General features: G+C 39.8%; 1 protein-coding gene across 15 annotated transcripts in view; it reads right to left on the bottom strand.

The window, feature by feature from the left end:
* Nucleotides 1-16,434, bottom strand: part of CEP162 (centrosomal protein 162) — an 85,266-nt gene that overhangs the window by 35,740 nt on the left and 33,092 nt on the right. For all 15 annotated transcript variants that reach the window (XR_011421772.1, XR_011421774.1, XR_002810637.2 and 12 more), the window contains 6 exons: nucleotides 13,262-13,544; nucleotides 12,126-12,387; nucleotides 4,551-4,684; nucleotides 4,056-4,283; nucleotides 3,382-3,522; nucleotides 978-1,090 (listed from right to left, as the gene is read on the bottom strand). Coding sequence is in view for 11 of the 15 variants with exons in the window: in XM_070222764.1 (XP_070078865.1) it covers nucleotides 978-1,090; nucleotides 3,382-3,522; nucleotides 4,056-4,283; nucleotides 4,551-4,684; nucleotides 12,126-12,387; nucleotides 13,262-13,544 (1,161 nt within the window). In the remaining 4 variants the exon portion in view is untranslated. The remainder of the gene's footprint in view (nucleotides 1-977; nucleotides 1,091-3,381; nucleotides 3,523-4,055; nucleotides 4,284-4,550; nucleotides 4,685-12,125; nucleotides 12,388-13,261; nucleotides 13,545-16,434) is intronic.

Consider the following 16,434-nt stretch of genomic DNA (forward strand, 5'->3'; position numbering starts at 1 on the left):
GAATAAACATAACTAATTCATGACATTCACGGCCAAAGAGGCTTCTTCTGATAGCAGTCCTGAGTCATTAGGTGTTTATATTAAAGGATGCACAGCTGGTAGTCATTTTCTAAAGGAAGATAGTACTCTAACTTGCCCATGTTTGTGGGTTCAGCTTTTTCACTTAATATGTTTTAAGCTGGATGTGGAACACCCAAAAGATCTTAAACAGTCTAAAAAATGATTCCTAACTAGGTGCTGGTGCTCCATCAGCCTGCCACGCTGAGCGCTGCTTGCTAACAACTCACCAGCTCTCCTCTGGAGACGCGCCCTTAGCCAAACAGCAGCCCCTGCCCCCAGAGGACAGCCCCCAGCCGCTTCCTGGGGACACCTCAGCCAGTGACTGGCTGGCTTAGGGGTACAACAAAAGGCTGCCTCAACCAGAGACCAACCCTGTGGTGCAATCTGCTCTCCCAGGCATCCTGGTGAGCGCAGAAGGAAGCCAACTTCCAGCTGAGGCCTCTTCTTACTTACCTCCCCCCAGCTGCCATCTTGTGTCTCTTGCTCCCCCTTCTCCTGAGCATCATCCTCCAGGAAATCACCTCTACAAAGATTCCCACCTCACACTCTACCTCTACCAAACCTGACCTAAGACATTAAGTGATAGTGTACGATATCTTTTAGTATTATTAATCATATGGTTCCTTAGGAAATGGTTAAGCATCTCAAGCTTAATGATCGATCAAGAGGAATATCATCTATTCAACCTCCTAAACTGATGTCAAACTCAAATATTAATGTTGAAATACTAAAGTATGTACTAGTCATCTAACACCAAAGGAAAAACCCATTGAATAATAAAAATATGTTACAAAACTATAAATCAGTGTAAAAATTTTTTCATTTCTAAGTAAAAATAAATGTATTACTAATATACCAATAAAATACTTAGAAATAGTCTAAGTGTATCTGATTTTAAGAATTTAAAAAAGACTTACTTTAAGGAAGCTAACTCGCTGAATAAATTCTGGTTTTCCTTGAACATTCGCTCCTCATTTTTCTTGTTTTGTTCTTGGAGATGCTTCACTTGATTATACAATCTTTCATTTTCCTATTTTTATAAATAGAAATTTACATTTTAGTTAAAAGTCACTAGTACCTGGATAACATAAATATGTATGTTCACAACAGATACATCCTTTAAATATATATAATTTTGGTGAGAAAGATTGTCCCTGACCTAACATCCATTGTCAATCTTCCTCTTTTTGCTTGAGGAAGATTGTCCCTGAGCTAACATCTATGCCAGTCTGCCTCTATTTTGTATGTGAGATGCTGCCACAGCATCTTGATGAGCAGTGTATAGGTTTGCGCCTGGGATCTAGGCCTGCAAACCCTGGGTTGTGGAAGCAGAGTGCACAAACTTAACCACTACGCAACTGGGCCAGCACCAAAACATTTTTAATTTAAATTGCTTCAGTTTTTGAGTAAGCAAAATCTTTTTCAAACTCTTTATAAAACAATTCCTTTCAAAATGCTCAAAATGCTTACTTGAAAAAAACAGTTGTGGGGCTAGCCAGGTGGTGTAGTGGCTAAGGTTGGTGCACTCTGCCTCGGCAGCCTGGGTTAGTGGGTTCAGATCCCGGGCGCAAACCTACACCACTCATCAAGTCATGCTGTGGCAACAACCCACACATAAAATAGAGGAAGACTGGCACAGATGTTAGCTCAGGGCCAATCTTCCTCAAGCAAAAAAACAGGGAGACTGGCAACAGAAGTTAGTTTAGAGATAATCTTCTTCACCAAAAAAAGAGTTGCAAAAAACTCCCAAAGCCAAAGAACCTAATGTCACAATAATGCACCACATTTCACAGGAGTAAGCTGGCGAGTGGCTGCAGGAATAACCACATCCTGAGTACATGGACCAGGGGCAGAAAGACCCAGCAGGCCTGTTTGCACTCTCTTTTTTCTGTTTTTTTCCTGGCTTCCCGTGATGAGGTAGTTGGACGTAGCCACAATGGACATCTATGCTTGTCTTTGAAAGCTTCTGTGAGGAGGGAGTTAGAGACTGGGTGTTCGTGAAAGTGTAAGACAGGGCAGAGCAGAGACCAGACCCATTTCACTGTCAGGCTGGAGCTAAATGTGACTCAAACAGTGAGATCAGGGGGAGAAGGTACCAATCTGGGCTTAGGTACTGTGGCTTACTAACCTCTTTAAAATTGAGAAACTGATGAAAACCAAGGAGCTTCGAGGATCTAATGAAAACCAAGGACCATCTCACTGTGTCTGGCCTAGTGCCTGGCAGATGGTCTGTGCTTAAACAGCTGCAGAACTAATGAAACTCAGAGAAATACATAAATATGTACATAAATACATAAATTTTGTGTTACTTTTGTGGGAGGGGGTAGTTATTAGCATACTTATGGGTCTGTGAAATGCTCCTTAAAACCCACACTCTATACAGCCAGATGAGAATGGTGGGTGAAGGGTTTGGAAGGGTGTCACAACTCTATGGCAGTGTGCCCTGCAAAATCAGTGCTGTTCCATTTGTAGTGGACACCGTAATCACTGACGTGGCAATGCTTTCTCTGGACGTCCCTGGATGACAATATGTGTTACTGGCAGGCTCAATGCTTAGGGGATGGTTGTAAAAAGAGGACAAGGTAATGGAAGAGGAGGAAAGGGGAGGGAAGTGAGAAAAAAAGGGAGTGAGGGAGGACACTAAGATGAAATCTCCTGCTGGAGGTCACTGATCCTGTCCTGGCTGGCTGTCAGGTCAACATCAGCAAGATTCTATCACACGTTGCAAATGTCTGCTTTCTGCAGGACACACTGATTTTCTCTCATTTAATTCAAATTTTTTTCACTCCGAGGGCACTGGCCATTGATTTCAGATTCATATTTCTGAATATACCAGCAAACTAGCCAATATTATCTACTGAATAGCATTATAGAAAACTAAAGAAAAAGAAGACAGTTTCTAAGGCACATGGCTATTAAAAATAATACGAAGCAACATTCATTAACTGGTTACTAGCGCCAGGCGCTGAGAGCTTGGTTTGCGCCATCTTATTTTACTTTCACAATCATCTTGTGAGACACTATTATCATCATCCTCATCTCACAGATGCAGAAACTGGATTAGAGACATGATCCGCCCAAGGTCACAAAGCAGGTGGTGGAGCTAACACAAAAACCAGATTCTTTGAATCCAGAACCCATGCTCTTAGCCAATTTAATTCTGCCATGAGAAATGTGCAGACTAGTCATATTATTACTTCTTCACATTTGCCAGAATTCCCATTACCAGTTAAATGAGCACAGAAATATTTTAACATGCCTTACTTTTACAATCAAAGGATCTCAAGAACAAACTTCGGCTGCGCTGAAGAATCACCCTACCTGTTGATATCCTTGAAGAAGTGTCTCTTGTTCTTGTATTTCCTTTTGGATTTGCTTCAATTTTTCTTCAGTGACAGGATCAGTTGTTTCTCCAAAATGTAACCACCTTTGTTTTTTGTTTGTTTCTTCAAAGCTATTTAACTTTGAGAAGATGCAGAGATTGTTTTATTTGGGGAAGGAAATGATGAAAGGAGGAAGAACAATAGAAAACTCAAAATGGACAGACCTAAAACCATCTTGTAACCACGCTAGAATGAACATAACACTGCTACGGCTCAATCATTCCTGATGCTCTACGCTGATGGTTCTGGTGATGGAAGTGACTCAGAAATGCTACACAGTATCACTCTCCGAATCCAGGCCTTCTATAGCAGTTCCTTCTGAAACTCTGTCTTCTTTGAAGGTCACTGTGAACTAAGGGATTTGTTTTAAAAAGGGGACTGCTAACAGTAGAAAGCTCTCAAAATGAGCCAATTTAAATTCTGACATTTTCCCCCAGGGAGTTTGACTTAGGGTCTTCGTTAAGGAGGCACTCCGGGAACTACATTCAGGTGTTATAGAGCAAATACATCAAGCCAAACAGCTCCAGGAAAGAAGGATAACAATGCATTTAGCAGGGAGTACAAGTTCTTTTTCAATCAACAAAAGGAAAAATAGGACAGTGTGTCTAGTACCTTGGCTTGAAGAATGTAATTGTCTTGACTCAGTTTGAAGAGTTCCTTTTCTTGTTGTCTCTTTAGTTCTTCCATCTTATCTTCCAACTCTCTCTCTTTTTCAGAGAACGTGACTTTAATTTGCTCAATTAGGGCTTGTGCACCCCTCCACTTTTCCTCTGCTTCCTGAACTCTTTTAAACATAATTAATTCTATCTCCTTGTTCCCACCATGACATCCTGAAGAACCCTTTTAAGGAAAAGCATTACTTCATTACAGCAGATTTACATAAATGATTTGAACACAGGTGGTTAAAAAAACCCAGAAAGAATAAAAATGACATGGTTAATAATGTTCTACTATAATCGAAAATAAGTGTTCAATAAGAGTGATTAAGCTATCACTCTTGAAGCAAGATAAATTTCATATACTATATTTCATTATGTACAATTTAGTTTTAATATGCTTTTAGAACATAAAAACATTATGAATATTGTTTTGAAATTCAATACTTACATTGTGAAACTGAACACAGGAATCAGTTTCTGTGGGATCTTCAGGTTTCTCAGGAGTAGCCAGGCAGCTTCCAGTTTTGGGATCTGGTTTACCCAAAGCTGAAGACTTGATGAGTTTTGTTTCAGATAAGATTTCTAAATATTGTAAACAATGAATAAAAATGCAAAGAAAGTTGAATGTGTATTCAGCAATTCTGTAACATTAAGTATGAATACAATGGGAACACTAAGATAAAGGCTGATGTCTAACAGTAACACAGCAGCTTCTCTGCACTCAGAGCTGCTAACTATAATCAACATTCCCCTCAGTTTGACACGGAAGACAGACTGACCCAAGACGCATGTCTAATGATGAACGGAGCTAAGGGAATGGGAGGAGAATGTGGATTAGGATAATTTCAGGCTTTACTCCATCTTTTTTTTTTTTTTCCAGGAAGATTGGCTGAGTTAACATTGTGCCCATCTTCCTCTCTTTCACATGTGGGATGCCTGCCTCGATAAGCGCTGCGTAGGTCTGCACCCAGCACCTGAAGTGGCGAACTCCAGGCCACCGAAGCAGAGTGCACAAACTCAACCACTAAGCCGCCGGGCAGGCCCATGGGCTTGACTACTTTTAAATAAATTATTCTTTTAAATGGTCACAGCAATAACAAGTAAGAATATCTAAATGATGAACCAAAGAGCAGCTGATAACTTTATGAAGCATTTTAATTCAGATTAAGCGTGCTTTCAAAGCACACTTTTTATAAGTAGTGTATATCAAGATATTATAGTATTCAGTGGAACCATACAAATTGCAGGGAAATTTTATAACAGCTAGTCTGAGTTTGATTTAAAAAGTATAAAATTAACTGCTATAATATCCTGATAATATATATGAAATTAGAAAAAAATGTGATAACTGTATATTCTGGTCAAATTTTCAGTTTTTAAGGTAGCTTGTAAATCCACAACCAGTAGAAATAATTCTAAGGCCAATAAATTATTCAGTAAATAATAAAAAAACATTTAAGGGAAATACCTAGAAGACATCATGAGGCCCATATTCAAATGCTTACAGGTTCTGAGCTGAACACTGAGTAAATGTTTATCTGATTGCCTTAGAGGTACAGGGAGAATTTGAAATTTCTATTTTCAACGTAATTTCTTCAAGATGCTAACTTTTTAAATGTAAAATCTACTTTCTCACTGAAAGTGAAATACATGGTTATTAAAGATTTGGAAAATACAGAAAAGTCAAAAGAAGAAACAAGTTACCAACAGTACCTCACCCAAAGGCTTCCTTTCAATCTTTTTTCCAGGCATGAGGTTTTCCTTATAGAGTAGTTACCATGTTTAATTGGACTGTTTGATGTAGAAGGTTTTCTGGAGAAATTTCTTACAACATTCATAAAGAAATCATTTGAGTCGCTGGAAGAGCAGACATCAATCCTTTCCAATCACTGGAGGGCCACTACACGGCTGACGAATGGGGTATGCTCGGCTGACACCGATTCTCCCTAGGACATGTCAGCCAAGAGCGGCAGGCGGCTCCTGTTCCAGCTGCGGGCAGCCAGGGCTTTATGGCAGAATTCTCCCTTCCCAAGTTCTTATTTTTGATTTCTCTAAGTGATTATTTTCAATAAAGGTACATGGACAGTATCTTTTCCCTTTACACATGGTACAAAATTTGCCTGGATATAAAATTCAAACATGAAGAGAGTGCAGAATTTGGAATCCATGAGCCCTTCTTGAAAGAAAATTCAGTCAAATAAGAAACCACTCAAAACAATTTCCAAATGAAGCAGCTGTGGCTTAGGGACTGGTGTAGAGCATTCACTCCTCAAATGCTAAGGGGACTGCAGTTGCAGAGAAAATAGAATAAATGTACCCTGAACAAGTAAAAAGAAACAAAAATGGGAAAGAGGCATGTTCTTCTCCCTTCCATCTACTCATCCACACTTCCTTCTCTCTGCTTAAGTACCCACAGAGTGACAGGCCTGGAACGATGCTTACCCAGCACGACGTCAATTGTTTCTGTCTAAATTACTGCTTTCTTCTTTTTACTTTTCTGTATTTCTGAATTTAAATAATGAGTAACTATCCCTTTCATGACAATAAAATTATTAGTCTAAAAATAAAAACAGAAAATATAGTCAAAGAAAAGGAAAACCACTACGTGGCAGGTACTGCTGACTGTCAATCTCTTCCTCCTAGGGGCCGGCCAGGTGGCACAGCAGTTAAGTTCCCACATTCCGCTTTGGAGGCCCGGGATTCGCCGCCGGTTCGGATCCTGGTTGCGGGCATAGCACTGCTTGGCAAAAGCCACGCTGTGGTAAGCGTCCCACATATAAAATAGAGGAAGATGGGCATGGACGTCAGCTCAGGGCCAGCCTTCCTCAGCAAAAAGAGGAGGATTGGCGGCACATGTTAGCTCAGGGCTAATCTTCCTCAAAAAAAAAAAAAACAACAAAAAAACAAAACTAGAAATTCTGCCCCAGGCAGCAATGTGCTCAGTTAAAAATACTCAGCTCCTGGATTCCATGCAAATTGGGGGGGCTGCAAGATCAGTTCTGGCCAATAAGATGAAAGCAAAATTCTCCTACTTGGGGCTTCCAGGAAAGTATACTTTCCTGATTAAGATGCTGAGGATTTAACCAGCATGGCCCTTTAACCTTTCACCTTTCCTCATGACAGAGGCTGGAGCTCAAGCAGCCATCTTACGATGATGAAGACAAGTCACAGGCTTAGAATTGTGCAGTAGGAAAGAAGGGATCTGGTTCCTTGCACAGCTGCACCAGCTCTAAACTGCTGATCCCTGATCTCTTTGCTACATGAAAAAGAGAAGCCTTTTATGTGGGTAAGCCCCAGCTGCTGGGCTTCTGTTCCATCTTAACCAAGGTTGGTCCCAAGTGCATTCTTTAGACTTTCCGTGCACTAACCTCCATCTCAGTCTGCTTCTCAGAGAACCCAACCTGTGACAAGCAACAACCTTGGTAAAGGAATTACGGTTCTTCTGAATAAAACTAAAATTTCTCTGGGCAATTTTTCAATAAAAAGACTGAGATAAAAAATCATACTTAATAGATAGCCTAATGAGAAAAAGTAGCTCAGTATAAATATAGAAAGTCATAGTTTATCATACTTTAATATAAATTTTTGTGATGTGTTTTATTTTTATTTTGGTAGTCACAAATACTACAAAATTTTGAAATAGGGAAAAATACTTATAAAAATATTGTTGCCTTCATCTATCAACCTCTACATCACCCTCATTTCTATTCTACCCACTGTGACATTCCGTCTTCCTTCTTAGTAATTTCAATACAATCAGAGGTGGTCCTTTCAAGCCCCTGGCTTTTGGCTCCTAATACTCCTCTCCGCCTCAGCTCCTCACTCCACTGGCACCTCCAGGTCTTCTTCTATTACTAGGAGCACACAGTCTTAGGGATTTACTGTCTATCAATCCTGTCTCCCACCTCACACCCTCTGCGACCTGGATTCCAACAATCTTTTGACCCCAATGGGACTCTGTGGATCCAACCTGTTTCCTACTGTACCACACCCCTTGATTTCCTTTCTTCCTTCAAGAAACTTAAATTACTCAACGTAAATTCCACATGCATCATTAGCTCCCTTCTTGCTCCTCTCTCAGTTTACTGTACTCATTTGGCAAAAAATACTCCCCTTAGTGAATCCAATACAACCACCCAATGCCTACAATCATGCACCACAACATGGCCATGCACACACAAATACACACAGAGACACAAACACACACACACACACACACTGCCTTGTCTCAATTTAAATTCACGATTACTGAGTTCAAGTAGACTCTTCCTTCTGCTGGCAGTCTAACCCTCCTGGATGGCTATTTCACATCTTCTCTTCTCTCCTCCAACACCCGCCCCATCCTCCCTGCCATCTAATGACACTGTTTTATTTCTCAGAAAAAACGGAAGCTGTCAGAAGAAATTATCCATTCTCTCACCACCTCTACCCACATACCAGTATCTGTACCCACATCCTCCCTGTTCCTATCTGCTTCCACAGATGAACTGTCCATGTTCCTATCTAAAGCCACCCTTCCATGTACACTAGCCCCCATCACAGCTCCTCTACTCAAGGACATTGCTCTAGCAATTCTTCGCCCTGTTTCCAATGTGAATTTTTTCCTGTCTACTAAATTGTTCCAAAAAGCATAACATACTATTATTCATACTATTATTTCTCCCATTAAAAACAAACCAAAGTGAAACAAAAGGCTTCTCTTGACTCCACTTCCATGCCAGCTACTGCTCCATTTTCTCCCTGCCTTTTACACCCTTTTTCCCAGGATGGTCTATAACTTGAAGCATCCAATTCCACTCTTCCTGTTCCCACTCAATTTGCCTTTTACAGCCATGTATCCATGGAAACTGCACATCCAATTTACTGATGACCTTCTCCTTGCTAAGCCCAAAGGTCAGTGGTCAGTCCTCAGCTTTCTTCCTCCCTCGGCAGCAACTGACAGAGCAGATGGATTCCCCTTTATACCCTTTCTTCACCTGACTTTTAGGCCCCCACTACTCAGGTTCCTCCAACCTCACTCCACCCTCTTTGCAGATTACTCTTCTTCTCCCTGACTTCCTAAGGTTAGCATGCCCAGGGGTGAGCCTTGGTTTGCTTTCTTCCTCTAGCTATGCTCACTCTTGATAATCCTTGTCAGTTTCATGGCTTAAAAGATCTCTCAAATGCTCTCTACAACCCATGTCTCCTTCTCGAATGCCACACTTTTAGATCTGCCTCCTTGCCATCTCCACTTGCATGTAGAACAGATATCTTAAAATTATCACCTCAACAACTGAACTCCTGACGCAAATCTACTCCATCACAGCGTTCCCCATTCCAGCTGGAGAGTAACTCCGCTGTTCCAGATGTTTCAGCCAAAAACTCTGGCACCATCCACAACTCCTCTTTCAAATCCAAAACCAATCTTTTGGATTTTTGGTTCTATCTCTAAATACATCCTTATCCAACCACTTCTTATTACCTCCACCGCCACCATCCTGGTTCCAGCCCTTTTAGCCTGGACCCCTAAAATCACCTTCCATCTGGTCTCTGTGCTTCTTCTGACGCCCCCTATGGTATGTGTATATACTTATATGTCTGTGATCTATGACATAGCAGCCAGAGAAATTGTCTAAAGGATAAGCCAGGTAAGGTCACTCCCATCTCAAAACTTTCCAGCAGCTCGCCTTTTTCACTCAGAGTAAAAGCCTAAGAAGTCTTTAAAATGCCCTAGAAAAACCTCTATGTGCCTGCCCTTTTGACTCGCTGATCTCATCTCCTGCCACCCACTTTGCTTACTCTGCTCTAGCCCTACAGGCTTCTATACTGTTCCCTGAACATGCCAGGTGTTCTTCCCAACTTTAGGACTTTTGCACTGGCTGTTTCATCTTTCCAGGATATGCTTCCCCTAGACATCCACAGAGCCAATTCCCTTACCTCCCACAAGTCTTTGTTCAAGCGGCTCCTTCTCAGTGAGGCCTACTCTGTCTGTCTTATTTAAAACTGTGACCTGCCGCACTCCACCACTGACACCCTTGCTCTACTTTTTATTTTTCGTTAGCATATAACATCATTTACTTATTATGCTTGTTGTTCAATGTCTGTCTCTCCTCATCGATGAAAGTTCCACAAAGATGGGGGAGGGGAGGTATCTTTGCCCACTCTGTTTACTGATGTATCCCAAGGGCCTCTAGTGCCTGGACCAAGGTAGGTGCTCGAAAAATATTTGTTAAATGAATGAATTCAGATAAAGTAAACTTCAAAAATGTTGGGGATTAATTTATCTAAAATAAACATAATAAGTAATATTAAAAACAAAATTTCAGGGCCTGGCCCGGTGGCTTAGTGGTTAAAGTTCCATGCGTTCCACTCCAGTGGCCTGGGTTCACAGGTTCGGGCCCTGGGTGCAGACCTACCCCACTCACCAGCCATACTGTGGAGGTGTCCCACATACCAAAAAATAGAGGAACACTGGCACAGATGTTAGGTCAGGGCTAACCTTCCTCAAGCAAAAAAAGAGGAGGATTGGGGCCGGCCCTGTGGCCAAGTGGTTAAGTTCACATGCTCTGCTTTGGTGGCCCAGGGTCTTGCCAGTTCAGATCCTGGGCATGGACATGGTACCACTCATCATGCCATGAGGAGGTGGCGTCCCACATAGCACAACCAGAAGGACCTACAACTAGAATATACAACTATGCTGGGGCGCTTTGGGGAGAAGAAGAAAGGAAAAAAAAAAAGAGGAGGATCGGCAACAGACGTTAGCTGAGGGCAATCCTCCTCAGCAAAAAACCCTACAACACCAAAAACCAAAATTTCACTTTCCTGCTCCCAAAAGCACAGAATGAATACTCTTACAACATCAATGAAAAATTTTCACTCCTCTTGATAATTACAAAGTTGAGAAACATTCCAAGTGTTTTTTTCTTAATATTAAGCACTAGATCCAATAAGCAATTAATTATTAATAACAATGAGCAGATAACATCACAAGCAGATGTTCCACAGAAAAATGAGAAAATAAGAGAACACAAAAGACTTCTTAGGGGAAGGGATTAGAAGTTCCCAGGTGAAGAATAGGAGGAAAGGATGCTTGTATTAACCCCGGAGACTCCCACTCCTGCCTCGCCAGAATAAGCAGCCTACTGCTGTCCTCCTCCACTCTGCCAGACATCAGCCCCAGCCTTTCCAGCCTATGTGCACAGGCTGCTGCAGCAAACACACCCACAGAGACAGGAGGAGAGAGCCTGTAATGCCTCAAGAACTTCAAACAGAGTCAAAGTGGTCTTGGAAAGTTGTAGGGAAAGGCAAGGGAAGACACTTTAAACTAGAAACAAATTTTCCAACGAAGGTAGTTCTCCTCTGACAACTATCACCATCCAAAAATGGTGAAATTGGTCACCCATTCAATGTAATCACAAAGGGGAGGACAAATGCTTCTGGCTCCATTACTCTCCCTTCCCCACTGGAGTCTCAAGGCAGCAGAAATGTTGATCTGACCTGAACATTTCTATTTCTTCTAATAGCTTCATGGGCTTCTAACGTTGATACAAATGACTTTCCTACTGTTAATATAAACGACTACATTAGGAAATCACCAACAGAGGCAGTGTGATATATAACAATATACATTAGGTCATACATAAAACATCCTGCCTCTCCAAGGCTACAATGAAAATAAGAGGACCCAGATAATCTCTACATCAACCTTCACTTGTAGGCTTCCACTTGCATTCTGAATTTCTAGCTCTTCTCTGGTCAACATTTCGGATATTACAAAGCCAACGACAGGAGGAGTGGTTTGACTCTCCTATCATATATTCACTTCCTATACTTTACGAATCTCATGAAAGCCTAGAACTAATGATGGAAAACCTCCTGCAAGGTGAATCTTTCAGAAATGGAATGTAGTACCTTAAGATTAATTTCTTTCTATGAATAAGGAAAGCTCAAAGAAGGAGAGAAGGAATCAGGGAAAGGAGAGAACAAGAAAAGCAAAATAAGACACTATATGCCCAGAATTCCATTATGAAGAGTATATGATTACCTTTTTTCCTCACTTGACTTGAGGCGGGAATGGATCTCAAGTTTTTGCTTTTCATAACATCCTTTGAAGTTTTCTTTTCCAGAGTAGAAAGTGTCTTGAACGGTGAGCTGGATTTGCCGTAGCCTGAGCTCCTGACTGAAGCGTACAGTCCACTCTGGGGTTTTCTTTTAAGTAAAGGAGGTGCACTTCTGGCCTTCTTGTATGGCAGCTGTTTACCAAGCACAGCTCCTTCTTCTTCAGAACTGAGCTGAGATTTAAAAGTCTGTGCAGAACAAGTACACACTCTTTAGAACTTAAGTGAACTTCAGCTATGGCTGTAAATGAAGATTTAACAGATGGCAAAACCAGAGTGATGACTAAATAACATAGTTTGTAGACGGCAAACCACTACACTAAAGTTTTCCAAGTCTAATTCATCTACATTTTAGTATTTTGAAGCACATCTTCAAAGTTGGGAATAAAACAAAGCAAAATAAAACAAAAAACGCTTGCCAGAAAGCAAGATGCATAATTACTAGAGTGAACATGGAGAGGAGAAGGGAAGAACATACTCGAAAGGACACAAAATCTTTTTTTCTCCTTCAGATTTCTCAAGATAAAAATTTATTGATACCTTGTCTTATTCCATAAATAATTGGAGCTGGTTTATGGCAAGCACATAATTCCAAATTGCAAAATAAAAATTGAAGATTGGGATCACAAAAACTATGAATCAAAATAGATCAAGAAAAGAGGAAAAAGGAACAGCAAAATATAAGTTTCTCAACAATTGCTAATAGCATTTATATAAAATGTCAACTTACGTATTTTTGCAAGAAAGACAATAAAAAGCACTAGAATGATGAATAAACTTTATTTTCTTATACTACTCAAATTCTGGACTATGTTTACTAAAAAAATGAAAAATGTAAAGAATGCCTTCTAAAAGAAAGCTAATGCTAGAATGGTATTTTTGAATTTGGGGACTGCAGGGTGTTGTAATAAATATTTGTCACAAATACCCAGGATTTATGTGGAGGTTAGCATGTAAAAATTCCCACTAGCTTAAGAAGTACATGCTTATCAACAGTACTTATATAACTTTATATAACTTCATTTATCAATAAGTCAAATTAACGTAGATCATAAACACTTACTTTCTTTATTTTGTCATCCTGCGGTAATAATGAAGGACCAACAGACAGTTTTTTCCTTAAAATATCAAGGTACATTTTATCTACTTGTTCTTCTGTAGCATTTACTCTTGGACAGCTATTTTCTATACCTTCATTTGCTGTCTTTTGTAAAACCACATTCTCTTCATTTTTATCAAAAAACTGGTTTACATTTCGTGGCTCTTGAGACATAACATTTGGATTCATCTTAAGGGTTAAAGGGCTTACAAATTCAGTGTCTTTACTATCAGCCAGTTTCTTATAGCTATAAAACAAAACAGGACACAGAGAATAAACCTTATCTGACACCTCAAATATAAATTTTAACATAAATATACACACACACACTATATATATATATTTATTTATCTTTTATTTATTTATTTAATATAAGAGATTACATGGCTCACCCTGAGGCTTACTTCAAAGGAAAGCCAAACAAGACTGAGATTACATTTGTCTAAGAAAAAATAAAATACGAATTTCTAAATAAACCTTTGTAATATATCTCTTATCCATAACATCTTATGAAGTCAACATGCATTTAAGGCAGAAAAAAACATTTTATACATTTCTAGAAAGAACTAAAGAAGTAATCACAATTTATGACAATGAGATATAGAACATAAGTATTAAAAAGCAAAAGTTTCATCACAGTATAAGAAAAATTTTAAAGTAAAACAGAAAAATCATTAAAATTTTGAAATAAAATAATTTCTGTGGTTTTAAACACTTAAATGCAATCTAACATTTCAAAGCATTAGATTTCAAAAATATGGGAAATATTCCTTAAGGAAATGTTCTAAATGTGGTTAAACATCAGCATATTATGGGAGCTTCAGAAATACGGATATCATTATTTCCAACTACTTAATCATGGTCAATTAGGTCATTTAATTTTGTAATTTATAAAATAAAAGGAAAGTTTTAGAGGCTACCATTTTCATATAAGGTAGACTGGTTTCTCAGTAACTGTTAGAAACTTCTAAAGTAGATGGAATCATCAGAATATATAATAGTTCCTTCCTTCTTCATGGTAGCAGAACCTGGTTAGATGCTCATTGAAACCGTTTCCTGCTCCTGCTGTGTACCAACTAAACTACCTTTCCTTGTCACCTTGCATTTAGATGGGGTGAATTAGTAGTTCTGTAGAATGTGAATGCTATGGTGACAAGAACCTAACATATGTGTCATTGGCTCAGTGGTTGGGTTTCGGGTGGCAAGGAAACTGAAACTAGACACTGGAGAGGTGGCAACCCATGTTTTATGGTGGCAAAACATTTGCTAAACTGTCACCCACAAGAGTTTATCGACAGACCACATGCCTACTGAGTCTGGGGCACTAAGAGAAATGGCCAGAGAGACAGGGAGTCTTTAAGTGCTGGCTACTACTGGCTACTTTTGACAAGATATTATAACAAAGAGATGAGCTCAAGATAGAAGGGGCCAGTTTGTAAGAAGAAATCAAAGGGAAGAGAGAGAAATTAGAAAGTCAGGGCCTCTTGGGTCCTCTCTCTGTGTGTAGACTCAAATACTAAGATCTGGCATTAAAAAATGCTATGAAAAAGCAAGATTTCATGCGAGTTTTCAGTTGAAAAGAATGAGTCAGTCCCTTGGCAAAGATCATATTAAAAGTGTCATCGTCACACTTAAGGTTATTGTTCTCTAGATTATCCAGACAACTGCAATTAAATTGAGAGAAAAAACCCAGAGGAATAAGGAAGCAAAGGCATAAAGCAGATTTAAAGCCTGTGTTCAGCAAAGAACTTTAAGTGTAGTTACTGTCACATGGGACTGACTTGAACCAGATAGATCAGAAGCCTACTAAACTTTTTAAAGGAACTATAATGCCAAAGAAACTACAACATATTTTTTTAAAAAAGCCAGTGAGTGGGAGTGTTAAAACCACCTAAAGGCAGAAAGTGGACTGAGAAAGGAGTACATCCTCCAAGATGGGCATACCCCCCGCCAAAAACCCACTTCAGCTCTGGCCAAGGGCGATAAAATATAAGACAAGTCCTCTAAGAAGTAGCACCAGGAGCTATGTGGAACGATATATCTATAAGGCAGTTCCTTCCTAAGAGCAGAATAATGGCCTAATTAAGGAAAATCCCTCGGTGCAAGGTGGGGAGTCTTTAAAAGGTCTTTGCAGTGGATTTCAAACTTGCATCACTGACTGTGGTATTTTCCTTATACTTCTCCTTTCTGAATGGGAGTATTTGTTGCAGTTCCACCATTACATACTTGCTGGCGGTGAGGAACCATATAACTTGTCTTTTTAATTCATTGATTAGTAGACAATGAGGAGCCACATTCAAAGCTGATGGAGAGGACCACGCTTCATCTGGAAATCCCGGCCTTTCAGATGGATACAGGCCTGAATGGGACTTTGCGCTGTTTGCTTTGGGGAGGGGGTGAGTGGGTCTTTGTATGAAGAAGAATGAAATGGATATTCGGCTATTAGAAGGGTAGATTCTGGTAGAGAGTGGCTAGATGCTACCCAACTCATTTATTTTTCTTCCTGGGCCCACAGACAACCACACTTCCCAGCCCTCTTGGATCTCGTTAGCTACACGTGCTGGTTCTTACCACAGAATGTGAGCTGAAGCGATGTAATACTTCTGCGTTGAGGCAGTTAAGAGAAAGTATGTTAAACCATCTTTTTTTTCCTTATCAACTGGTTAGCAGAGACCCTCCCACCCCCACTGCCACACATGGATTATCATGTGAGCAAGAAATAAATTTGTGATGACGTTAAGCTACGAAAATTTCAAGAATCATCTGTTACACCAACTAGGATCATTTACCCAACACTTTACTAAAGAGTTTTTGGATATATGTATTAGTTTAGACTACTGATATTTCTATAATTACTGTTATGCCTTTAATGCAAGTATACTTATTTTCAGCTTTTAAACACAAATGTAAAAATCTATATTTTAGAATTCATGACTAAAATGGTTCCACCTATGCCAACAAAGACACAAGATGTAGTAGAAGACCTCTTCAGTAACACTAAGATAGCCCCAAACAGTAACGACAAGTGAACACAATCTGCTCTTTAAAAATAATAACTAGCACTACAGACCAGTGGATGAATACTAGACTTAGCATTCAAGTAGATGGGTTTTAGTGTCAGCGTCACTGAATCATTT

The sequence above is a fragment of the Equus caballus genome, chromosome 10, assembly GCF_041296265.1.
Source record: "Equus caballus isolate H_3958 breed thoroughbred chromosome 10, TB-T2T, whole genome shotgun sequence".
In the NCBI taxonomy this organism is placed as follows: domain Eukaryota; kingdom Metazoa; phylum Chordata; class Mammalia; order Perissodactyla; family Equidae; genus Equus; species Equus caballus.